This window comes from Lutra lutra, chromosome 18, assembly GCF_902655055.1.
Source record: "Lutra lutra chromosome 18, mLutLut1.2, whole genome shotgun sequence".
Classification (NCBI taxonomy): Eukaryota; Metazoa; Chordata; class Mammalia; order Carnivora; family Mustelidae; genus Lutra; species Lutra lutra.
Genome location: NC_062295.1, coordinates 31,316,859 through 31,342,981, shown reverse-complemented (window position 1 = coordinate 31,342,981; position 26,123 = coordinate 31,316,859). Strand labels below are relative to the sequence as shown.

At 58.1% G+C, this 26,123-nt stretch overlaps 1 protein-coding gene across 1 annotated transcript in view; it reads right to left on the bottom strand.

The window, feature by feature from the left end:
- Nucleotides 1-26,123, bottom strand: part of LOC125090969 (NADPH--cytochrome P450 reductase) — a 26,741-nt gene extending 618 nt beyond the window's left edge. Inside the window, exons 1-13 of the mRNA XM_047714291.1 lie at nucleotides 25,933-26,123; nucleotides 9,454-9,502; nucleotides 5,984-6,112; nucleotides 4,061-4,210; nucleotides 3,401-3,525; nucleotides 3,015-3,104; nucleotides 2,604-2,702; nucleotides 1,552-1,668; nucleotides 1,330-1,448; nucleotides 1,034-1,215; nucleotides 792-941; nucleotides 307-577; nucleotides 58-203 (exon numbers count right to left, since the gene is read on the bottom strand). Of these exons, the coding sequence (XP_047570247.1) occupies nucleotides 58-203; nucleotides 307-577; nucleotides 792-941; nucleotides 1,034-1,215; nucleotides 1,330-1,448; nucleotides 1,552-1,668; nucleotides 2,604-2,702; nucleotides 3,015-3,104; nucleotides 3,401-3,525; nucleotides 4,061-4,210; nucleotides 5,984-6,112; nucleotides 9,454-9,502; nucleotides 25,933-26,111 (1,806 nt within the window). The 5' untranslated portion in view covers nucleotides 26,112-26,123. The remainder of the gene's footprint in view (nucleotides 1-57; nucleotides 204-306; nucleotides 578-791; nucleotides 942-1,033; nucleotides 1,216-1,329; nucleotides 1,449-1,551; nucleotides 1,669-2,603; nucleotides 2,703-3,014; nucleotides 3,105-3,400; nucleotides 3,526-4,060; nucleotides 4,211-5,983; nucleotides 6,113-9,453; nucleotides 9,503-25,932) is intronic.

The window sequence follows — 26,123 nt, the reverse complement described above, 5'->3', positions numbered from 1 at the left end:
GCACCGTGAGGGGAACGGTCCCGGCACCGCGGCGAAGGGGCCGGCCCGAGGCCTCACCTTGTGCGGCTGCTCCCGGGAGAAGGCCACGCTGAGCTGGGTGAGGGAGCCGTCCTTCTGGAACCCGGCCAGCTCCTCGCGGTACAGGTAGTCCTCGTCGGCGCGCCGGCAGCCGTAGTACAGCAGCGTCTCCCCGACCTCCTTGCCTGCGGGGGCAGGGGTGGTGGGCAGGGGTGAGGTGGGGCCTCGGGGCAGGGGTGGGGGTGTGCGCCCGACCCCACGGGACTCGTCCGGGGCGCGTGCGCTCACCCTGCTGCCGCAGCCAGGCCCGCTCCTGGATGAAGCCGATGAAGGGGGCCACCCCGGTGCCGGGGCCCACCATGATGACGGGCGTGGTGGCCTTGAAAGGCAGGCGGAACTGGGACTTGCGCACGAACATGGGCACCAGGGCCCGGCGGCCATTGTCCCCCGCCGGCTCCTTGGCCCGCAGCCAGCTGGTGGCCACGCCCTTGTTGACGCGGCCGGCCTTGGTCTCGTACTCCACGGCCACGGCACAGATGTGCACGGAGTTGGGGTGGACCTGGTGGGGGCGGGGCAGGGGTGAGCACGCCCGTTGCCGGAGTCTCCTCCGTACTGGGGTGTCCCCCCCAATCCCCCGCTGGGGGCCCTTTGCGGCCCCACGGCTCCTCAGAAGCCTCTGCCCAGCAGCCACCTGGCCGGCTCGACACAGGCCGAGCGCCGTCAGCAGCCCCAAGGCCCGGAGCACCCCCGCCCCCCCAAAGCCGGCCCCGCACCTTGGAGGACGAGGCGACGGAGTAGTAGCGGGCCTGGAGGCGAGGCAGCAGCTCGCACAGGTGGTCGATGGGGGGCCGCAGGGACGGGCAGTCCTGCAGGATGGCCAGGATGTGCCTCCGGGCCTCCACCACCCAGCTCAGGTACAGCTCCTGGGGAGGACGGGAGCGGGGTGAGACGCGGGCGCGGGGCACACGGCCGAGGTGGCAGCACGCAGTGCGGGCAGCGGAAGGGCAGGGCCCACCTTGCCCTCGCCGGAGGACGAGGCCATCTTGCGCAGCTGCTCCTGCTCGGAGGGCTCGGAGGCGTACTGGGCCAGCTCGTAGAGCACGTTGGTGCGCGGCGGGTTGGTGATGTCCAGGTAGTAGGTGAGGGCCGTGCGGTACGACGTGGGGCAGGGGAAGGGGTGCTTCTTGTTGGACTCCTCTGTGGGGAGAGAGGACGACCAGGCTCAGTGGCCACTGACCTGTGGGTCTGCTCCCGCACCCGGGATGGTGGGGGCTCAGCGGTGGGGGGTGGGCCGTGGATTCGGGGACTCACCGTCGAGATTGTTCAGGGACATGATGACGTCCAGGTCGGCACCCAGGATCTCGCCGAGCTGGCTGACCAGGGTAGAGTCATTGGCTGGGTAAACGGCCACGTGGTCCCCGGATTCATACCTGGGGGGTCGAGGGGAATGTGGGGCTCAGAAGGGGTCCGGGCCGGTGGCGAGGGCAGCTCGGAGGCCCTGGGCGGGCTGAGGCAGGGGGCAGCCGCCGGCACCTGAGTTTGGAGTCGGAGATGTCTAATTCCAGGTGCATGAGGTGACGCTCGGTTCCCTGGTTCAGCTTCCGGTTGGTGGTGACCGCAGCCAAGAACGGATTCTTGGCATCGAAGGGGCTGGGTGGGGAAGAGAGAGGTTCTGTGATTGGCCGGGGCTCGCCGGCATCTCCCTGCCCCCACGGGATCCTTTGGGTTTCACAGGACACAGGGAACCTCAGAGCTGACCTCCAGGGCCCCAGCAAGGCTCTCCCAGTTGTGTAAAAGGTTCTCCCAGCCCGATCCAAAGCAGTGCCCCCCACAACCCCCCCAAAGCGGGCAGAGCTAGGTTATTGGTTCCCTGTTTGCAGATCAGGAAACAGGCTGGTCCCTAAAACCCAGGGAGACCCTCCACGCACTACCTGTGGGCTGTGTGTGCAGGAGAACCAGACCCCCTTGACAATGGCTCCCCCAGACCGAGGGGCCCGGGCCCCCCGGCAACCGCAGAGCAGAGCTCCTTCATCCTGCGTGCCCTGCACCGGGCACCAACAGAGCTGAACCCTGCACAGTCACTGAAACGTGTGTTTCCCTCTTAAAGCAAGGCCGCTGGTCTAAAATCCTGGGATACTGGGGGGACTTACCCTGGGCGGCACCCAGGGGTAAGACGAGTCAGGGGCCCAAGAGAGGAACGCTGTGTTTAGACAGGAAGTCCAGATACCGAGCTGGGTGTTAAGGCAGGTGAGCCCTTCTGCCAAAGTTCGGCTAGACTCACGCTGTCCCAGTGGGGGCGCAGATCGGGGCCTCCCCGCCCCAGGGTCTTTACGGAGCTGTGTCATGGGAAGTGCTAATGGCGCAGGGCCCGTCTCCCAGCTGCTGTGGCCTGGCCTGGGGGACCACTGGGAGAGGCCGGGGCAGCCTCTGCCTCTCTGCTCTAGGCCTTAGGCCTTCCTGGGTGGTGGGGATGAAATCGTGGGTGCCCCCACCCCTGCCCGCTCCGGGTGAGGGTAGAGGTGAAGGGACATGGGACTTCCAGGTACTCCGGGTGCCCAGAGCCCCCATGTGCGCGCTCAACTCACGGTTTCTGGTTCTCGTAGCTCTTCAGACGGCCCATCTCCCCCACATACACCTTGGCCAGGTCTATGTCTGGGTGGACCACAAGCTCATACTGGCGGATGCTGGGAAGGGGAAACAGGGTGAGATGGGGAGGGGCCTGAGAGGAGGGAGGCTGCCTCAGGGACAGAGACCACACCTTCCAGGGGGAGGGCCTAGCGGTGGTGGGAAGGAAAAGGAGCTGACAAGGCGGGGAGGGCTTCGAGGCCATTCCATAAGAACATAAGGAAGCCCCCCGCTACCCAGCACTTGCGGGCAGAGGCCAAGTGCTGGACCTGGGGCCCTCGTGCTGTGCCTGAGCTGCTCCTGGCTTCTGGTGTCCTCGCTGGGACCCCACCAGGCCAGCTCTACCCCCAGCCCACGGGCACCCCTCTCACCTGGACTCCTCTCCGGTGGCCTCCACCCCGAAGTGCTCGCACACGGCCGGCCAGAACTGCTCTCGCCATGTGATGAAGTCCTCCTCCAGGCTGGAGACGAGAGGGAATGAGCCCAGCCCTCGGGAGCCCCCGGCCCCACGCAGCCCGAGGGCCGCTCAGGGATGTAACACAAGGCGCCGGGCAGCTTCCCTCTGCGCCAGGCTGGCCGAGAGGAGGGGGCAAGGCAAAAAAAGGGGGACAGGGATGGGGACTGCCTGCCTTTGCCCTGGGTGACGCCTGGCAGGAGGCTTGCTGAGGTGTGGCTTTGCGCTCCCCTCCCCTCGTGTGCACAGTCGGCCCTAACCCCCTGACCCCGTGGGCTCCGGGACAGGGGACCAGGCACTCACTTCCCATCGTCATCGCCCATGCCCAGCTCGAAGATGCGCTGGGCGCCGAGCTGCTCCAGCCGCTTGTCCACGTACTTGCCCATGGCATTGAAGTGCTCGTAGGTCTTGTTGCCAAGACCAAACACCTGTGTGGACAGAGGCAGGTCTGAGGCCAGGTCCGGGGTCAGGGATGAGTACCCCCACCCCTCATGCCACAGGCTCAGGCCTCCATGGCTGACAGACACCTGGCACTGTGAGGTGGGCCACTTTGGCCCCTGGAAGTAGCTGGGCTTTGGTGACCCGCAGCCTCTAAGCCTCAACCCTGGGTGGGGCAGCAGCGGGCAATTCACCACCCCCCCCCCCCCCCCCCCCCCGTGCTCCTGGCCCAGCCGAATCTGGGCCAGCCTGGTCCACCTTTCTCGCCTGTATTCTCCTGCACCCAGTGTCCCTGAGAGCAAAGTGGGGGGGGGGGGGTGCAGACAAGAGGGCTGTCCCAGGAGCAGCCTTCCCTGGGTCTCATCCCCAGGTACCCCCCAGCTTGAAGCCCCCTGTTCTCAATCCTGGCTGATGAGAATGAGGTGGGAAGGGGAGGCTTTCTGCTTGGATACAGAGGGAGGCCAGATGCCCAGGGGAGGTGCCACAGGCTGGGCAGGCTGCTGCAGGGAAGCGGGGGTGACTCACCGCATACTTGACTCCAGAGAGGTCCAAGTCGGTCTCCTGGAGCCAGTCATAGAAGTCCTGGGCATTGTCCGTGGGGTCCCCCTCACCATAGGTGGCCATGCAGAACACGGCCAGGGAGTTCTCGATCTCCGGCAAGCTGCCCAGGTCGGCCTGGGGAGACAAGAGCAGGGCCCGGGCCCAGCGACCATGACTGAGCCATGTCAGGTGTGCGCCTGATGGATGCGGACAGGTGAGCCCAGGCCTTGCCTGGGGCAGCTGCCATGTCCCACAGGCTCTGGGATGGCAAGGGAGTCCTTCAGGAAGGGGCACCAAGCAGTCATGGAGGGCTGCACGGAGGAGGGTGGCATGTGAACTGGTGAGTGGGACAGTTAGTTCTGAGTGGAGAAGAGGATGCATTTCCAGAGGAAAGGAACAGCAGACACAGATGAAAACACGCAAGGGCCTGGGTATGGAGCCAGCGGCCGTTCCCAACCTGCTTCCCTGGGCCTCGGGCCTCGGCCCCTGGGGGAGAACCTCCTCGTCCCACAAAGTCCCAGGAGCACAGTGGGGCCCTAACCAACTGTTGGCCAAATTAACAGAGGGCTGTGGGCAGAGTTGGGGGGCGGTGTGGGTCACCGAGACTGAAGGTTGGGGGTGGGGCAGCCGGGGGACAGGAGCGTGGGTCTGAGAAAGGGCCCTGAGCAGTGTGGTTCGGGAGCTGCAGGAAGGACCCCATCAGGGGACGAGCAGGAAGGCAACTCCGGATTCTCCCAGGACCCCCTGCACCCTGGCCGCTGCCTCTACCTGGGGCCAGGGGCCGGGCTGGTCTCGGCTCTCCTACCCCCCCCATCAGTAGGCAAGCAGACAGCTGGAAGTTTCCATCACCATGCTCGGGGAAGGATGAAGAGCCGATGCCAGGAGGCACCTGAGAAAGGCAAGCCTGCGCGGCACCCCTCTCTGAGAGAGGCTGCGGGCAGGGAAAAGGACTGGAGCGCCAAGTCCCGCAGATAGGCCTGGGTAGCCTGGAGGAGCACTGTGTTGAGGACAGCTGATAGGGGACGGGGCATACTGTAGCTCCCAACAGGCGGCCTTAACCCCCAATTATCAGGCTCCCTTGGCTTCTTCCTTCTTGCCCTGTTCTGGTTATGGTTAATACATGAGTTACTATAACCTCATGTTATGGCCCAGCTGCAGGGCTCTGTGAGATGGCACCCCCACCGGGGTTGCATGGACCACCTCCCCTGCCGCCGCGGTTTGGGGGCACAAAGGAGAGGCGGAAAACACTTCCTCCCCGGACTGCTAAGACCTGTTCAGTTTTTTTCTTTTTAAAGATTTTATTTATGTATTTGGCAGGCAGAGATCACAAGAGAGGCAGGCAGAGAGAGGAGAAAGCAGGCTCCCCGCTGAGCAGAGAGCCCGATGTGGGGCTTGATCCCAGGACCCTGGGATCATGACCTGAGCCATCCAGGCGCCCCGACCCGTTTTTTTTTTTTTTTTTAAAGATTTTATTTATTTGATAGAGATCACAAGTAGACAGGCAGGCAGAGAGAGAGAGGGAAGCAGGCTCCCTGCTGAGCAGAGAGCCCGATGCGGGACTCGATTCCAGGACTCCGAGATCATGACCTGAGCCGAAGGCAGCGGCTTAACCCACTGAGCCACCCAGGCGCCCCCCGTTCAGTTTTTAAGCCCCACCCAATCCACTAGGGGCTTGAGTCCCACCTCCCAGCCAGCCTGGGAAAGCCATGGTGTGAGCGGCAGGGAAGGCTGGGGGTGCACGGCCCCGGGAGCTCACACCTGCAGACCCGGGGCCACCAGGCCTGGACCAATGACAGGAGATGCCCATGCCTGTCCATCCCCTGGGCTGGCTCAGTCCCTTACACGTCTTTATGCTCCAGACACCTTTACCAACGCTACTGGAAAGGCCGGGGGGCAGGGAGTGCTCACCAAGTCATATTCCTCGGGGTCCGCGGCCATGCCCCGCAGCCCGTAGCGGTGGGCGTCCTTGGATAAGCGGTTGGCAAATTCCTCCGCCGTCCCCGTCTGGGAGCCGTAGAACACGATAATGTTCCTGCCCTAGAGAAGGCCAGACACAGAGTGTCAGTGAGGGACCACGAGCCACAGGCTTCACCAGAGCCTCCAGGTACCGCAGGGCAGGCTGGGCAGGTGGGGTCCCTCCAGGGGGACCCCCTTCCATCCTTCCTCAAGTCCTCCTAAGTCACTCTGGGGCGGACCTCTTGCTGCCATGGCAACTGTGGCTGTCAGTGACGAAGGCCACCCAGACAAGCAGCTGCTTGAGATCACAGTGTGGACAGATGATTAAATGACACAGGAGAAAACACGATGTAATGTTCAGTTAAAAAAAAACCACACAAAACGTGTCGTATACTCCCACTTTGTTCTCGACCCACAGCGTGTGTGTGTGTTTATACTCACGCACACATGAGGGGAAAAGACCTGCCAGAAGTAGAGCAAAAGTCAGTCTCCACGTGGAGAACCGTGCGTGATTACAAATACTCTTCACAAAAGTCTAGGTGACAGGAAAGGTACCCAGCGGGTGGGCTCCCACGCTCTTCCCCCCACCTGCCTCCTGTGGCCTCCACAGCCGCCGGAGAAGCCGGACCTCTCTTCCCCAGACTCCCTTGCGGCTTGGGGTGCAGCCAGTTAGGCCCAGCCGACCAGACAGGCCCTGCAGGATCCGGAAGACGGAAGTGAGGCACAGGCCCCCTCCCGGTCCCTTTACGCAACGTGAGGTTTGCTCTGCGGTAGGATTCCAGGGCCTTTGACCCCTACAGCGCTGTCTGGTTTTTGCCCGGAGCCCCAATGTGTGGCTACAAAGGACAAAAGAAAATGTAGGGATTATAACTGCTTTAAAGTGTTCTCTTACCTTTTCTATTTCCCGAATGTCCTACAGATGATTCAAAAACGTTCTTTTAGAGAAACTGCTTAGTAAAACAGGACAGTCTTAGGATTTCAGGTTAAGGGAATAAAGCAGGATATAAAATAGTAGCTAAATGTTTACAGTGGTGTCAAAACGTGGGACGTCTTCAGGGAGAAGCTCCCGAGGAGGGATTCAGCCACAGCGAGAGGTGCAGACTTTGCACAGAAAGACACGACTGAGTTCGAGAGGTCTGTTCGCCCGGCACCAATCCAGAAAGCGCCACCAGCCAGAGCAACATCCGAACAGCTCTACCTCCACAGCTTCATCCTCGAGGTCAAGTGGAGAGAGAAAGCCGCCTGCTGGAGCGGATTTGGCGATGAGAAGGAAAGTAGAGCCGGCCCGTGCCATGAGACGAGCCCGGAGCCACAAGGCTCGGAGAAAGGAGCCGGTCACACTAGGAAAGGCCCCCAACAGGCAACCCTCTAAGGGGCCAGCAAGTAGCTGAATGGTTGCTTCAGGCTGAGGGGGATGTGGGTTAGGGAGTGGGGAGTGGTTGCTAATGGGTACAGGGTGGCTTTTTGGGGTACAGAATGTTCTAGAACAGACTGATGGTGGTGCAAATCTGGGAATATATGGAAAGTTCTTAAGTGTATACTTTAAAAGGTGACCTGTGGGGGCGCCCGGGTGGCTCAGTGGGTTAAGCCTCTGCCTTGGGCTCAGGTCATGATCTCAGGGTCCTGGGATCGAGCCCCGCATCGGGCTCTCTGCTCAGCGGGGGGCCTGCTTCCCTTCCTCTCTCTCCGCCTGTCTTTCTGCCTACTTGTGATCTCTCTCTGTCAAATAAATAAATAAAATCTTAAAAAATGTGGAACGTGAGCTGTATCTCACTGAAGCTGTTACATATGAAATAACAGCCAGGAAAACGGGAAAATAAGAGCCAGGGTGGGGCTGGGGGCAGGGCCCAGCAGTACGGAAATGAAAGCGAGCGAACAGTACGACACTGTCCACAGATAGCCTGACCACGTACTGCGACAGGAAAAATCTAGAAAAGGGCCCAAATACATATGGGAATTATAGGACGGGCGCCACGGCACAGAGCTCAGTGGGGGATCGACGGCTCCCATCGGACACCGGGACAGATTCCGACAGACTGGATTTTAACTACGAACAGTGAGAAAGTACTAGAGGGCACTGAAAAGAAAATGTGCACGAGTTCTCGTCTGTTTACATTTAATGACCCAAACTGCAAAGAACGAAGCCCAGAAGTCACGGGAAGAATCAAGCACACGAATAACGACATGGTGACACGCGTGTGTGCACGAACTGGGGCACAACACAAACGTGTAACCAGGAAAACTATCTGTAACTCATGTCACGAACAGGGTTCATCTCCCTCCTCACTTCCAGGAATTCCTCGAGAAGGACCGATCCCGGCAGAACAGGCGGGAGGTTTGCAGAGAGAATCTATAAAATGGGAAATGCTGTCCCAACACGCGGAAACCTGCCGAAACTCATTCATGAGAAAAATGCAAATTGGAAGGACACAGGGAGAGCTTTGTCTAACCTAGAAAACTGGCAAGCGCCACACTTGGATGATGAACTCTCCTGGCAAAGCTCAGGGGCACCAGGTTTGCCCACACACTGCTAATGCGAGTGCACCCGGGTGACCCCGGGGGCGGGGGGGTTGGGCACTGGCAGCTTCTACCGCTCAAGTTCAAATGCACAGGCCTTGGGATCCCACAGTTCCCATTCTGGGATTTTACTGTGTTTGCTCATGTGGCCATGGGTCGCCAGAGTCTGGGCAGCACCGTTCCTAAGAGCTAAGGGTCAGAAGGAGTCCAAGGGCCCACTGACGGGGCAGAAAGACAAATGTCACGTTCACGGTCGCAGAAAGAAATCACTACAGAGCTCGGGAGAGGCGGCGGTGTCTCTGAACTCTGCGAGGAGCTCTAAAATCAGCAGCTACAGAAAAGCCTGGTTTATGACCACGCGTGATACGCCACCCTTTGTGTTTTAAAGAGATGTGAGAATCTGGGTGCTGGTGGTATTCGCATACGGGAGCTCTAGAAGGATCCACAAAAGGCTAAGAACCATTGTGCTGAGTGGCAGGGACAGGAGGAGAGAGGCTTCCTCCTGAAGAGTTTGGGATTTTAAGTATGTGGATGTAGTACTTTCCCAGAACATGAAATACTTCATCAAAACCAGAGAAAACCACGGCTGGGCACTAGCCACAGCTGTGTGAGGTTTCTATCTGCGCGGGCCCGGGGCCGGGACCGGGCAGGAGTACAGGGGACAGCCCTGGAGTCGGAGGGAGGGGCTGGTCTCACAGTGTGGTTGGTTCAAGAAGTAAACAGCCAATAGACAGTGGAAGCTTTCCGGACCAAGCAGGACAGCTTCGGGGCTTTGGTGAGACGAGAACGTTCATGCCTGTCCTCCTTTCTCTCCCCGAGCTGGAGCTGGCCTCCCTCCCCCATCTACCAGGGCCTCGACCCTGACCCCTCGACCACTCAGGGAAGGGCACAAAGAGAAAACTCACCGTCTTCTTCATCTTTTCCACAAAGCTGCTGTCCTTGACGGAGGACATCCTGAAAAACAAAAGTACCTGGTGGGCATGGGGTGCGCATGGCCCCGGAGCAGGACTCTGAGTCGAAAGCCTCTAGAGATCCCCCCACCAGAGCGGGGATCGGGGGCCATTCCCCAGGATCAGCGAGAACAAAGAAGGGTCAAGGACGTTACTCCCATCCCTCACCATCCAGTCAAGGGTCCGGATGGCCCTGTCTCACCTCCAGTCCCCACAGGCTCCCACGGCCACCGACGGGGGCACGCAAGTCCCTTCAGAAGCTTTGCCCCAAGCCCCCCTTCCTGTCTGAGCACTGGGGCCACAGGGACCTGCTCCCTTCTCCATGGCACCTTCTGGGGACCTGCACCTCGTCCCCTCCAGACAGCAGCACCACTGCTGGTGGTGCTCCCAGCCACTGGCCTCCTGCCTCCCCCTTCCATTTCCTGTCCTTTTCTCTTCCTCCTTACCCCAGGTTTGCAGGGTCATCTAAAGATGCACAGTGAGGGGCGCCTGGGGGGGCACAGTCAGCTGAGTGTCTGACTCTTGGTTTTGACTCAGGTGGTGATCTCAGGGTCGTGAGGTGGAGCCCCGTGTTGGGCTCCGCACACGGTGTGGCGTCTGCTCGAGATTCTCTCTCCCCCTATGCCTCTGCCCCTCCCACCGTTGCTCTCTCACTCTCTAAAATAAATAAATAAATCTTTAAAAAATAATCAAAAATCAAAAATAAAGACCCACCCAGTTAGCCTTGCCAGGGACCCTCAGGCTCAAGGCAGCAAGGCACAAAACCCAGACCTCTCCCTGAAGGGCAAATCTTCGGGAAGCACGCAATGTGGCCAGTCTGAATGCAGTGACCAGTCTGAACGCTAAAATGTGGTTGTCTCAAGATGGCACTGTTAAGGACATGAAAAGTGAGCCACGACACGGCAGACATTTGCAACTTCTGTGTATCTGACATAGGACGTGGGAGGAGAATGTAAGAAAAACCCTACAGATCAATTAGCAAAAGATGGATACTCCAACAGAAAAAGCTATCGAAAGGGGCAGCTGGGTGGCTCAGTGGGTTAAAGCCTCTGCCTTTGGCTCAGGTCATGATCCCAGGGTCCTGGGATCGAGCCCTGCATCAGGCTCTCTGCTCAGCAGGGAGCCTGCTTCCCCCTCTCTCTCTGCCTACTTGTGACCCCCCCCCCCCCGTCAAATAAATAAAAAATATCTTAAAAAAAAAAAAAAGCTACTGAAAGACTTGAACAAGCACTTTCTTAAAGAGAGCATCTAAGGCTACTATTGGGAGAAGCGGCCTTATTAGTTACCAGGGAAACAGAAGAGAAGACCGCGGCACAGCAGACCGTGGCTCGGCGGCTCCCCAGTGCTGCTCGGCCGTCTCTCCTACCTGCCCACACCCCAGCACCTTGCTCCCCGGTGCAGAGCGGAGAGAGCGCAGCAGTGCCCGTGCACCGAGATCCGTGCATAGAATGTTCCAGCAGCGTTAGACATGTGGGTGCCAAACGAGAAACAACCCTAATTCACGTCCACCCGCAGAACAAACAGAGAACAATATTCTCCATCGTGGCATGAACGATCACTGAGCACACGTGCATGAATGAGTCCCGGGGCGGGAGGCCAAGTGCAAGAAGCCAGATGGGGGAGAGAGTGGGAGCACGGCTTCGTTGTACAAAGTCCCCAAACAGGCGAAACCCACGCACAGGGACCGGAGTCAGGCCACGGCGAGGGGCGGCCGCGGCTCCCAGGGCGCCAAGAACAATCTGTGCTTGGATCTGGGAGGTAGTTAGCCCTTGCTCGCGTGCTGAGGTCGTCTCTCTGTGTGTCCCTTTCTGTAGAGACGCTATTTTCATAAAGGTTATGTTTCCACAATTTGCTTCCCAAACCTGCTTCTTCCCCACAGACAACACCCTTGGGCCGGCAGGGGCGCAGCGAGGTGGGGGGTCGAGCAGAGGCTCGGCAGCCCGGGCTGTCACGGCCAGCCTGCCAATTCGCAGCCAAGTGAACTTGAACCTGGGCTTTGTTGCTCCTCATCTAGAACACGGGCCTGACTGATACCACTGTTGCAGGCTCTGGCACATGTCACACAAAGAAAAGGACAAAAAGGGTCCAGCGCTGTGTCCGGGGAGGATCGGTGTCCATCTTCCAGGGAGGCTGCTGGTGGCCCGACAGCAGTATTTGTGCCCAGTAAGGGGGTCCGGCAAGGGCCCGGCCCCAGTCTAACTCCAAGGTCTTTGCTCCTCCCAGGACATCCTGTGGCCGACTGTGCACACACAAATGCAATAATGTCACACGGAACACAGATGTAGGCACATGCGCGTGCAGACACGTGCACCCCCACTGCAGCATGACAATACGTCTGTGCGGGTCTGGGGGCTGGAGTCCGCAGGGAGACCTATCGGGAAGCTTCCTTTGGAGAAGGGCTCTGCCAAGCTGTGTAGACACGTGATTTTGCGAACATAAAGGTAACAGAGCTCCTACCTATGCCCCCTGGGTTTTTCACTACATTAGGTCCAGGACCAAAGCCATTTTCAGGGCCCCAGAGTTCAAGGGCATTACCTGTGGGGACCCACGTGCCCCGCCTACCACCCGCTGCCCAGACCTTCCCACCCAGACATGATCCCGCAGCCCAGGAACCCGGAACAGGCCCTCCCCTCAAGGCAGCAGGGCAAGAGCAGGCCCGCAGGCCCTCAGGCCTATACCCCTGCCCTCCCTACTCCAAAGGGACCCGGTGTCTGGACATCTCGAACTGCATGTCTGGCATCTGTCCCGCCTGGCCTCGAACAACCAAGTTCCCTGCCTTTCCCGTTCATGCTCTGCCCAGACCACGGCGCTCGCAACCCCGCACACTCTCCCAGGGTTTGGTGCCGGACCCCCACCACTGCACACCTGGTGAATTCTTTTTTTTTTTTTTTTTTTTTTTTTTTTAAGATTTTATTTATTTATTTGGCAGAGAGAGATCACAAGCAGGCAGAGAGGCAGGCAGAGAGAGAGGAGGAAGCAGGCTCCCTGCTGAGCAGAGAGCCCGACGCGGGGCTCGATCCCAGGACCCTGAGATCATGACCTGAGCCGAAGGCAGCGGCTTAACCCACTGAGCCACCCAGGCGCCCCAGCACCTGGTGAATTCTGAGCCATGAGAGCAGATGACCTACACTGAACCAGAAACTCAAGCGTGAACAGATGCTTCAGCGAGGGAAACACTGTGATGAGACGGGGAGAGAAGCACAGGGATGAAACCACACACGACTTCCCTCTGGACGTGGCCACAGCCTACACGAAGGCCACTGATCTGTACTTCTTAAAAAATGGTCAGAATGGCGAAGTTCATAAGGTGTGAACTGACAAACGAAAACAAATGAAATGTACTTAGTTGACACCTAAAAAGCAGCCCCTCAACAGCGCCCCCCCACCACCGCAGGTAGGAGGCGCGACCCACAGGATCAAAACAAGAGTCTGTCCTTGAAAAAAGGAAAGCACACTGCTAATTCCTCCCAGAAACGGCCTCCAGAGAACAACCCCAGCACCTTGAGAGGGGAAATTGCGGGATTCGATCACGAGGCAGGTGGTTCCTATGCTATTTCCAATTTTGGTTTTTCATATTATAACTTCGTATTATAACAATAATAATATAATAATAAAGTGTATTACAAACACACTTTACAGTTATAAAAGTGGGGGGAACACAACTCCAATGTCTAAGAATTAGGGAGAGGCTGGACACAGGAGCACAGATCCCACCCACCAGCGGGGAAGGATGCTCGTGACATGCCGCTAAGTGGAAAACGCAGGTTACAGAATAAGGCAGGTGGCACGATCCCATTTTGACTAGAAGAAGGGAAGGTCCGGAAAGCACGTGGAGAATGGTTCTCTCCCAGGGCTGAGTGACTGTCTTTGTTTCCTTCTTTGGCTGACTTCTAAGCCCAAGCCCCCACCCCTCTTCCCTACAGCGAGCATGAAACGTTTCTGCACCGAGAAAATGAAAACCATATCGTAGGTTTAGAAACATGTGTGGAGACAGATCTGGAAGGCTCTGTCCGACGAGGATAATCAGAACAGCGAGGCCCCAAGCAGAGACCGAATCAGAGAAGCTACAGAGCCCTCAGGCGCGGAGCGCGCCTCGCACCTTCCAGATGCCCTGGGCCACGCTGACCTCCGGCTCACGGCTGCCTGGGTGCCTCCGCCCACAACGCTCTCCGTCCCATGAACTCCTGCGTATCCCTTCCGACATAGCACACAATCTCCTCAGGGCACCCCTCCTTGCTCCTGACGTGGGAAGGCTGTCTGTCACCACCTTCAGTGTGGCACAGGCTTCCATTCGGGGCCAGGACTCCGTGTCCCTGACCCATCGCTCCATCTGCGGCTCGGGGACAGCTGCTTGGGCCTCTGTACTCAGCCCCATGCCTGGCACCGAGCACAGCCTCTGGGGCCATCGGGCCTGAGAAGCTGGCTGGAGGGCTCCCGACCCACCTGACATCAGGCTTCGACATCGGCAGAAAAGCCAACTCCTGTCGCTTCTCAAGGACCGTGGTTCTGTCTGAGGAAGGGAACTGAGACTTGCCCACGGGAGGCATGAGGGGTACCTACCCCCGCCACGCCAGGAGTGCCAGCGCCGGCCTCCATGGACAATCCTGGAGGATGGGAGGGTGCAGCTCCCATGAATTCCGGACCTGCCACCAAGTGGGCGTGTGACGAACAAGCGGTGGCCTCGCAAAGCCTCAGACTCCTCTTACTGAAAACACCATGTCTTGGTTTCTGTGGCCTCCCTCCCGGACCTTGTACGCCATCTGGAGTCTGATTAACCCTCAGGGACAAAGAGGGTACTGCCCAGAAGAGAGCCATCTGGGTCACTCTGGGACTTCAAAGATGCCCAGCGGCCCCAGGTAGACCAGACCGTCCACCCAGAGGGCATCCCAAGACACCAGCAAAGGCCTCCCAGAAGAATGGGCTCTATTCTCAGAGACAGAAAATGGCTCCCAAGGGAAAGCCACAGAAACTGGCAGCCGACGGGCTCTTGGATGAGGCCCACACAGTGGGTGGGCGGAGCTGAGCTCTGGACGCCCTGGGGTGCTTGGCCTCTGCCCCAGGGTGTGTGACACAGGCATGGGGCGGGAATTCCAGGCTGGCTGCTCGGAAAGTGGGGGCCAGGAAGGGGGATGGAGCAGGTTCTGCTGGGAACATTCAAGGGCAGGCAAGATGGGCCTGCCCTTTGGGGAGGAGGGGACGTTCTCTCTAGAAGCGGGAGCACCTCTGGAGGCCAGCTGGGGCTCCTTCAGTAGCTTCAGCCGGGAGAAAGCAGGAACACGCCCACCCTCTCCCCTGGGCTCCGGGGGTGGCTTCCAGAGATCTGGGGTGGACCATGCTGCATGGGGAGAAGGAGAAAGCTGAGGAGACTCAGGACGACCCCGTGCCTCTGGTCACCGCCCCGACACGACTTGCTGCAGTTTGCTGATGATCCCACAGGCTACATGTGGCCTCGTGGAGCAGCAGAACCTGCCCCCATCCCTGCCCCACCAAGCCTGGCTGCTAGGCTCAGGGTGGCAGAGCTCACCGGCTGTCCACGTGGGGCCACACCTGAGTGCCCTTGACCGGTCCGACCCTGCCGGACGGCTCCACACCGGCCGGTGCACCTGGATCCTGCTCTTTCCCAGGCCGGGGAGCCCGAGACTGGGGCCTTCCTGGTTTCTAGTCCAAATCTCTTCCTTTGGAAGCAGGGAATGCAGCTTGCAAACCAGAACCCAAGAGACTGGTGGTCCCACGAACCCGGTGAGCCCCCCGGGGGACCACCCGATTCTGCTGGTCAGCTCCATAGGGCGCCCCCTCATGCCTCCACGGCGAGCCTGCCCAGGCAGGGGGCCCCTCCCGAGGGGCATCGGTGTGGGCTGCTGCGGGGACACGTCCAAAACTAACCTTCTCAGGGTGGGCTCATCCTGCGGAGAGGAGTACTTGCACCCCATGGCTTCTCTTCCGACCCCAGGACTTAAGGGAGAAGGCAGGTTCCGGCCGGCTCCCGGAAACGGGCAGGGAGCCAGCCGCCAAGAACGTGGGCTCTGTCCATCCCTCTGCAGTGCTGGCGGGGCCGGCAGACGGGCCGTGACCTCGGAGAGTGCCCTGGGCACCCCAGCCCCGCCGGAGCCTCTGCCGAGCCCCTGCCTGCACCCGTCCCCACGGGGCGGACTAGGCACTCCAGCCCGGGACCTCCCGTGATCCCCTGCGTTGGGGCACCACCCCCCCCTTCTGTATGGACCGAGGGAAGGAGAAAACCTTTCCAACCCCGACTCGGGTCTCCTTGGTAACTGTTTATATCGGAGCCCTACTTCCTCCCCCTTTTCCAATTAAAAAAAAAAGCAAGTCCTGAGGCTGAACACAGCCCTTCTGGACCCTGGAAGGTGGTTGCGCACGTTGCTATGGCGAAGCCGACTCCACAAAGGAAGCCGCGTCGATCCCACTGCTGGGGCGCGTCAGGATCGTATTAAATTAGCTCTGGTTCCCATCTTCCTCACCACAAAAGAACTGTGGCCCACGGAGCGCCCAGCGCCGAGCCCACATCCCTGGGGCAGGCACCCCGCATGGCGGGCCCCCCTTCCACTGCTGAGACGGCTCCCCCTGAGGGGCACCCCTGCAGAGGCCCCCAAGTACAGAGAGTCAGCGGACCGGCCCAGGCTCGGAGCCCAGAGACCACACGGGTCCGATTAGGGCTTTCCACTCCTAAATTGGGAGCAGGAGTCTCTCTGGTTTGGGCCCCAGAAGTCAGATGCAGGGTGCTGTTGGGGGAGAACAAAGGGCGGGGGGGCAAAGGCACTGAGTCACTTGGAAGGAGATGAGGCCCGCCATCCCCGTGAGTCACTTCGTCTCCAGTCCCAGCAGCACGCGGAGGAGGCCTCCAAACTCCCAGCTCAAATGTGATTCTCTCGGGGCGTGGACTCCTGCTGAAACCTTCCCTGCCCTTGGCGACACGGAGTAGGGGGACAGCTGCTGGGGACCGGCTGCCCTCCAGAGCCAGTGTGGGGGCAGGTTTCCACTCCCTGGGGCCGAGGCGCCCGCGACCAGAGAGGGGTGAGCGCGGAGCCACGCCATGGCGGGCAGAGCCGGGGGCAGGCTGGCTGGCATGGGCTCCACGAAGCGGGCCCAGTTTCTCAGCTGTGGGCAGAGCAGTGCCCGGGCCCCGTGGCTGAAAGCGAGAGCTGCCCTGGGTGGAAACAGAGTGATTTGCTGGGGCTTCCACGCGACCCATCAGCTCCCTTGCCTAAGGAAAGAAGAACAGACCCACAGGAGTGCACCCAGTGCGGATGGTGCCCCCCGCCGCCGCCGCCGCCGGCCAGAGGCCCGTGGGAGGGCACGGGTCAAAGCCAAAACACAGAATGGGCACTCTGACGTACTGAGTGCCTACCGTATGCCAGCTAGTACTCAAGGGGCTCTACATCGTATTTCTTTTAACCACCCCCTACCCTGCCAAGTGGGCAAGGACTTCTATCCCCATTTCACAGGCAAGGACAGCGAGGATAGGGGTGGGGGGGGAGGGGAGCAGGAAGCCAACTCCAGGCCATGAGAGCCCAGAGCCATGGCAGGCCACGACCGCCCACCAGCAGAGCAGGCTGTGCCTCCCCATCCTGCCTCCCCCATCCCAGCCTGCGGGGCCGAGCACTGCTCACAGGAATCCCTATACAGACTCTGCGAGCCCTTCACAGCCCCGCCCAGGGCTCTTCAGGGATCCTCAGCCCTCATCACGTGGGGCGCTCTGAGGCTCCAAGGGGCTGCTGTTTCCCTCAGGGACAGCCTCCCACTCAGCCTTCGGGGGGAGTCACCAGCACACGGATCGGGACTCCCCACCGGCCACGCGTGGCCCAGCTGGCCTGCTTTCCCAACAGCATGAGGCAGCGTGCCGGCTTCGCCCCTCCAGCCCTGCAGACCCCTGGGTAGGGGCCCCCATTTCCCTCAGTGACCCTCAACTCCCTTCCTGACAACCAACTCCCTTGGTGACCTGGGGACGCCCCTCCCAGAGCCGCCCCGCCGGTGCTTGCCCTGAGCTCTTGCACACGCTTCTGCTCAACGCGCCCCGCTCGTGTGTGCTCCTGTTTTCATGTCCGCCAGAGCCCAGCACCCCTCTCTAGAGAGAGTGACCCCGAGTTGGGCGTGGAAGAACTACTTTACATGGGCGGACATGACGCCGTCAGCCTTGACTCCCCGCCTGCCCGGCCCTTTGGTGGAGAGCAAGCCCCGAGATGAAGGTCACACTGGAAAATGAGCTCCTTTGTGGCTTTTCAGAAGGAAGCCCCAGTGGGATGCCATCAGCAAAACCCAGACTGTGGGAAACTGAAACAAACCGTCTGGTTTCTGGAACAAAAATGCTGCGGGGAGACACGAGGGATGGAGGGGCAGCCCGTCCGGCCGAGACTTCCTGCCACGTTGAGGAGGAGGCAGGCGCGAAAGGCTGTAGCTACGTCATTCCATTCGCAGGACATCTGGGAAAATGCAAAAACTACAGGGACAGAAATAAGATCGCGGTCACTCGTGGGGTGGGTGGGGGTCACAGGGAATTTGGGGAACGGAGGAATGTTTTCTGTCTTGACTATAACACTGGTTCTACAGCCACATGCCTCTGGCAGAACTCATCAAACCGGTTTTTTTTTGTTTATTTTTTAAAGTAGGCTCCGTGGCCCCCCATGGAGCCCAGCACAGAGTTTGAACTCACAACCCTGAGATCAAGCCAGAAGCTGAGATCAAGAGTCGGACGTGTCACTGGCTGAGCCACCCCGGCGCCCCGAACCGTATACTTTAAAATGGCGTGTTTTGCTGCAGGCAGATGATAGCCCAACGTACCTGAACCCCCAGGAGAGGGACTTACAAGATCTAATTATCAACTGCTGTTTTGCTTAGATCCTGAATTTTTTAAAAAAGTGTTAAAAAAAAAAATCCATCCGTTAATCAGGAACTGTGAACACATGCTCCTGAGGGTCTGGGGATCCGGGAGCATGGAGCTGGTTTTCTGGCTGTGAGGGTAGCCCCGAGCTGCGTGCAGACAGGAGGGCCCTTGGATTTAGAAAGCGGGACTATTTTCATATTTCACATCATCTCATAGGAAAGATCTCTGTGATCTGCTACGAAATCATTCCTTTTTTTCAGATTTCACCCGGATGGCAGGACTGCTCCTGAAACACGATGGCTCTCAGATAAACCAGGAGCCGCAGGGAGGGGGGACACGACTCCGGCTGGCTGGAGAGCTGTTTCCGCCCGCCACCGGTGCTGGCGCTCAAGTTCGCTCTTCTGCGCTCTGTGCGTTGGGGTTTGTTTGAAAGGCTCCACAATAAAAAGCTTTGTTTTTCTTTAAAGCTCTCTCGGGCACCAGGCATGAAGCCGAGGTATGTGGTGGGGCTCCGTGGCGCCCCTCACCTCCAACGGAGCAGAAGAAGAGCCCAGCGGCCTGGGCGGGGTGCAGATCCCCTACAAGGGTGACCCCGTTCAGCTCCACCACTCCTCTGATGGCTTTTTTTTTTCCCCAAGAGAAGCTGTAAGTCTGGGTTTTATGTGCCAGCCTTTTCAATGTTCTAATTTATTTATTTATTTATTTATTTTTTGGGAGGAGGAGGGGTAGAGAGACGGGGAGGGAGAGACTCTGAAGCAGGCTCCACGCCCAGCATGGAGTCCAACGATCCTGAGATCACGACCCGAGCCAAAATCAAGAGATGCTTAACTGACTGAGCCAGCCAGATGCCCCTAAATGTTCTAATTTAAAACAACGTTCTAATTCCAAGATCTAAAACCCCCGGGCAAGCCAAGGTCAGTCCGTGGGCCAGTCCGCACCGGGAAGAGACTTAGCACTCGTAACAGCTGTTCTCTGAATGTCCCATGCGAGGGTCCCATGTGGATGAAGGGCCCTCACTGCACCAGGGGAGGCAGAAACACAAATGCCCACCCGACAAGACAGGTGCCCCACGCGGATTTGCTGTGTTCTATGGGTGAGCAAAGTGGGGGAATCGGGGGCCCCTGGGGCTTCGGACTCCTGTGGGAACCATCCTACCCAGTGGTCTCTGACCAGGAGCCACCCTGGAACGTTCTGTCCCGGGGCACGAGCCGGGTAGAGGCTGAGGACAAAGTGGGAGCGGGTCGGAGTTACCACCAGCATCATTAGAAGGATGCGCTGCTCTCCTTAACAAGCCTTTAATTGCTATTACAAACGGTTCAAAAGGCCTCCCCAGGGCATACAACCGTGTTTGTGGACCAGGAGACTCCATAGTATAAGGTGCCAATTAATTTATACATGCGATCCAATCCCAACTAAAACCCCAGCAGGGCTGGTTTTAGTCCCTCTTCGGTTTTGGTGGACACTGACATGCTGGTTTCTACACGGAAATGTCAGGGGCCCAAAGAAGCCAAAAGAACCCTTAAAGAACAAAGCTGGATGTGGCTTGCCAGATACAAAGTCAAGAGTGACTTCAAAATCACAGAAAACAGAACAGTGCAGTATTGACGAAGGGACAAAAAAGCAGATCAAAGGGACAGAACAGTCCAGAAACTGACCGGCATTTCACAGGTCAATCATGGGTATCTGACTGATGTCAACACTGGCGCTGAAGGCCGGTGGGAAGACAAGGGCCTTTTTCAGTACCTGGTGCTGGGTGCCGTGGATGGACGCCCACAAGGGACAGCAAGTACCTGCAAGTGCCACACACAACCAGCCAATACCAAGTCGCCATCAGCTGGATGGAGGTCGAAGCTTAAAAACTACACCAGAGGGGCACGTGGGTGGCTCAGTCTTTGGCTCGGGTCATGATCTCGGGGTCCTGGGACTGAGCCTCGAACCTCCCATTGGGCTCCCTGCTCGGCGGGGAGTCTGCTTCTCTCTCTGCCTTTCTCCCTGCTTATGTTTTCTCTCCCTTCCTCCCTCTCTTTCTTCCTCTCAAATAAATTAAAATCTTGAAAAATAAATAAATAAAAGCTACACTGAAGGAAGCTTTTTTATTTAAAAAAAAAAAAAGATTTTATTTATTTTAGAGAGAGAAAGAGAGTGCACAAGCAGGGGGAGGGGCAGAGGGAGAAGCTGGGTGTGGAGCTTGATCTCAGGACCCACAGATCATGGCCTGAGCTGAAACCAAGAGTCAAATGCTTAAACAACTGAGCCATCCTAAGAATCCTAAAAGGTGCCCCTCAAGGAAGTTTTTTTTTTTTTTAGAGATGACCAAGCTTTTATTTTTTTAAATAACAGGCTAAAACCAGTGATCCAACTATATGCAGTACATATAAATTTTTTTTACTAACATATAATGTATTATTTGCCCCAGGGGTACAGGTGTGTGAATCATCAGGCTTACTCAATTCACAGCGCTCACCATGGCACATACCCTCCCCAGGGTCCATCACCCAGCCACCCCATCCGTCCCACCTGCCTCCACTCCTCAGGGAAGCTTTTAGAAAAAAACGTAAGAAGAACATCTTTATGACCTTGGGATAAGTTAACCTGGACAGAAAAACATCAGCCGTGAAGGTTTAAGGTCAACCAAAAGGTTGAGGAATTGGACTAAGTGTAAGTCAAGCACTTCTGACCGCTGGAAGACATGCGTAAGAGGGTAAGAAGGCAACGCTTACCGTCTGTCCCTCTAATGAAGGCCTCGTATCTAGAACATAAAGAGCCCCCGACGAACCGGCGGGCCGATAACCCACGGGGAGGTAATGGGCAAAACCTGGAAAGGCCCTTCACCTTCTAAACAGCCCGTAAAAAATATGACAAGGTCATGGGTCTTCAGAGAAATGCCAATCGAGACAGGGTGCCACCACATGCCTGTTGGAATGGCCACAAGAAGAAAGGTGCCAAAAGCACATGTGAGGACGGGATGTACCGGCGGCAGGCCGGACACCGGGACAAACACGCTGGCCCACCGTTTAGCAGGACCCACTAGAGCTGGATTAAACCTTCCCCACGACTCGCCAGCTCCACGTCATGGCACACACGGAACAGAACAATATCTGTTCGGCACCCAAACGCGCCTACTAGAATGTTCACGGCGGTACTGTTTGTAACTGTCCTCCCGACTGGAAACCGTCGGAATGTCCATCATTATCAGAATGAAGAGATTATGGTAATTCACAGGAGGGAAAACCAAATCGAGACAGAAGAACACCACACCCGCTGCAGAGTGGGTGCTCTGACACAGACACGCGGGGGCCATTCTGGTGACTCGTCCGTCAAAGCACGCATGAGTTATATACACTCCGGCAGAAAGGTGACCCGCAGAAACAAGGCAGTCCTTCCGGAACCGACCTTCCCTCTGACCCTCCCTGGTCTCCTGCCCCTCACTGCCGGCCCCCCCTTGGCCAAGGGCACCAGACAAAGGGGTGGTTAGAGAGTGTGGTTAGAGACCTAACTGCAGCTCTCTCTCTCGGCTTTAACACAAAAAACAAAAGACAAAAAAAAAAAATGGTCTTCCTTCTAGCAGCCTGGCCTCCCTCTTGTCTGGTCCTGCCATCCCCCACTGCTTGCAAAGGATCCAAATCTCATAACTTTGGGTTTTGCTTTGCTCCCTTGCCCCGCCTCGTTCCTCCCAGAGGCTTCCTCAGTTTCCCCAATCCCCATGCCTGCTCTGAGCAGCTGCCTTGTGCAGACTCCCCCTGGCCCTCCCGGCTCTTCATGCCCAGACCCTCATGTCCCATCGACTGTGCCTTCGCTGTGCGAGCTCCAGGACTCCCTTCCCTGGCCTCCCCATCTCTCTCAGGCCAGCTTCCTGGAGCGCCCCCTCCACCCGCCTCCCGACAGCCCCTCATCCATCCTCGTCCATCCCCCACGCAGCCCATGGGTAGCCCTGCTGGTCAGCTCTGCCTGCCTCGTCCACGCCCCCGGCCCCACCCCATGCTAGTCACGCAGCCCAGGGCTACGCACAGTCCCCACACTAAGCCCTGAGACTCCCCACTGAGCCAGTGGCCGCTGAGGCTCTGTGCTGCAGCGGAGACTGCGTATGCTGGCTGGGGACCGAAGTGGTCAGGGACAGAGGTGCAGGCTTTACAGCAGGAGGGCCAGGCTTGTGTCCCTGGGGGCCAGCCGAGTGACCTCTCGGAGTGTGTTTTCTCAGGTGTGAAACAGGGCACTGGTGCCACCTTAAGAGGCCGAGGGCATTGTGGCTAACAGGAAAGCGTGGCCTGTGGAGTCTGCAGGTCTGGCCTGACAGCCAGCTATGCTCCCTGTAGATCAGGTGACCTGGGTCCTTGGTCACTGTAGCCTCGGTATGCCCATCTGCAAAATGGGGTGAGCTCTTGAAGGGCTCTGGTGAGACTCGACAGGGTACTAACAGTAGGGATAAAGATAATGACACATGCCATCTGGGGACGGGGTCACGGCCATCCGCACCTGGACGAAGCGCTAAACCATGACTGAGATTCGAGTGATTAGAGTGGTTCAGTTTGCCGTCCAGGAGATAAGGAAGGAAGGGCAAGGACTCGGAAAGGTTAAGTCACGGGAAGCATCGCACGACTATTAGGAGGTAGAGGCAGAACTCGAACCTTCGTCACCCAGCTCTGGGGCCCAGACCCCTGCACTGGGAAGGGGTCCCCTGCGGAGGGCCTGCGCGAGCCAGCCCCAGCTGGCTTCCTCACAGTACAGTCAGGGACAAGAGGCGCTGTGCAGTGGCAGACACACCGCAGAGAAGCCAGAACCTCACCGTCACAAGGAGGGACGCCCGGTTTCCCACCCTGGCAAAGAGACAGACTCGACAGGCCGCCAGCACCCCTGGCCCAGCAGGTTTATGTCAGGCTTGTTCTGCAAGGCCAGAGCGGTGCCGGGAGGATGGTGGCTCCACGTGCTCCCGTGGCACATGCACATCCTCTCCTGGGGCCCAAGTGTGTAGGGGACATCTCCACTTTACAGACCAGCAAACTCAGGGCCACCAGAAACGGGGACCTGGTCACTGGTCCCTTACCACGCATTTTTCCCCCCATATACCTTCCACGTCAGGAAGGCACGTGGGCCAGTCACCACGCAAGAGGCTGGAGTCCTACTCGCCCGCAGGTCTGCCCATCCCGCCTCTGGCCCTCTGTAGGCAAAGCCCTCCAAGCCTCAGGGCGTGACAGCACCTTCTAGAACCGCTCAACCCCACCTCCCTAAGCACACCTTGCAGGTCCCTCTTAGAGTTCCTGGAGCCCGCCTGGCTCGTGGGGCCATGGCAGACACCCTGATTGGACAATGCACACGAGGGCATTTCCTAAAGCGTTTCTACAAAGCACCCCCGATGCCTGACTGCACGTTTTCTTCCATGCCAAACCCACCTTCTCGACACAAAATACACTCTGACACATGCTGCAGCCGCCAGCGCCAGGAACACACTAGGTGACATCACCTAACGCCCACACGAGCCCTGGTGGATGGGGGTCATTGCCTGCATTTAGCAGATGGGGAAACTGAGGCAGGGCGAAGGAAGGGTCTCGCCCAGGCCCCGCCCAGCAACAGACTGTGAGCCTGATGAACACAGGGACTTCCCCTATTTTGTTTGTGGCTATCGCGGCTACCTGGGGCAGAGGGGGGGCCTTGGGAGATATTCGCTGAGATTTTAAAAATGGAAAACTATTGTCCTATCTGTGGTACGAGGACTGTGTTCTCTAAGCACCGGCTCTGATGTTTGAAGACCGTAACTTTTCCGGGAGAGGCAACAGTCCTGACTGGAACAGGGAATTAGGAGCCCGTGGGACCCGGAGTGCCCAGCCTGGGTATTCTGGCCGGAGTACGGCTCCCCGGCCTGAACCTGAGACTGGCTCTGGGCGGGACTCGGGGCACCCCCTGAGGGCAGGCCTGGGTCTGTGTCTCAGCACAGCAACCACCCTCCTCGGGCCCCCAAACCTGCCCGCAGGCCCCTCGGGTTGGAGTCTGGGTAAAACACAGCCAACAGCCAGCGTGACAAAGCGACCTGGTTACAGGAATGATTTGGAATTCAGCCTTGGGGGACAGTGGTTTCATTTCTTTGTCACACTGTCATTTTTCTAAATCCAAAAACCAGCTGCACTCTTCCTTAATACTTGCTTTCAACGAATCTGCCTTTTTACTTAAACATTTTTCCAAGGAAGCTTTATGGAAGGTTGAAAAAGAAAATCAGTAAAGCAAAAAGAAAACACTGTTACGAATAAAATAGAGCGGGACACTGTCTGTGACATCACGACTTATAATAAATACATGTTTGGTCTTTGGACCCTCTCTGGCACAGGGCTCCTAAAACCCTCGCCTTCCCTAAGTGAGAAGAGCAATAAAGGTGTCTCTGTCCCTCAGAACCCGCCCCCTTCAGCCACACGGGAGTTTATGGTAAGAAAGCCATTTCTGGAAAGCCCCTAAGGATGGGCCAGTTGGCAGGCGACCAGACCATGTGATCAGAGGGCTTGAACTTTCAGGCCCGCTGCTGACCTCCAGGGCGGGAGAGGAGCAGAAGGTCAACAAGACCCCAGGGCAAAGGATTTCATCAGTCACACTTGCACGGAGGCAAGGACACCTCCATTCAAACCCAGGGGCATGAGGTTTGGAGAGCTCTGGTTTCAGGGTGCTGAGCACATCCTTGGGGGTGCTGGGAGGGTGGCACCCCTGGGAAGGGCATGAAGCATCACAGACCCCACCATCGCACCTCTTCCCTCTGGCTGTTCCTGACTTACATCCTTAATGATAAACCCATAACCTAGTAAGGAAACTGCTCTCCTGAGCTCTGGGAGCCGCACTAGCCAATGACTCAAACCTGGGGTGGTGGGGTGGGGGGGGCAGTTCTGGCAACTTCTGCTTTATAGCTGGTGACGCTGGGACGCGCAACTGGTGTCTGAGATGGGGGTGCTGGGGGATCCCATGCTAACTCCAGGCAAGCAGTGTCATACCCGGCAGTGTCCCGCGGCTGGGAGACAACTCCCCACACATCCGGGCACAGAAATGTTCAGTGTGGGTCTCGAGAAGAGGCAAAAACCAGTTCTCCTCCACTGCCGCACCCCTGGAGCTCTAAGCTCGAGGGCTGAAGCGCAATCCTACCCACATCAGCAAGGCCGTGGGACTGAAAGGCAACTGTCTGCATCTCTGTGTGCGGCCCGTGCAAACAGCCCCTCCCTGTCCCATCGCTTGCCAGGACAAGATCACGGGCCTGGAGGGAAATACCAATTGGGCGCCGGCTGTAGCTCTGACGACCTTTCATGCGGCGGAGCCTCAGATGAGCTACCCGTGGAACGGGGCCTTCTACTCTGGTCGCTGGGAGGTTCCATCGAGAAAGGAGAACATGAAACAGACCCGAAAGAACCTCGTGAACCCCCACATGCTGTGGACACACAAGGGGTTAAGGGAGAGCCCAAGCCCAGGCCACCAGTAAGGCACCACCTGCGTAACTCAACCCAAAATGCTGCAAGGAAGCTCGCACCTCTCGCCTGGCTCCCTCCTGCCCGGGGCCTGCAGACAGGGCCCCGCCAGGCCCGACGGACGGGCTCTGGAAGGCTGAGAAAAGTATCCTGAGTAGGGTCACTTACACTGGTTGAATTTTGGTGAACTCCGGGATTTCGTCTTTCTTCTTTCTGAAGAGGAACCAGTAGGTCATGAGGCCCACAATGAGGGAAAACAGAATCATGTCTGTCATGCTGAGAAAAGACACTTCTTCGGCCACGGTCTCCGACACGGTGGCGCTGGCGTCCATGCTGGAGTCCCCCATGTTGACAGGAAA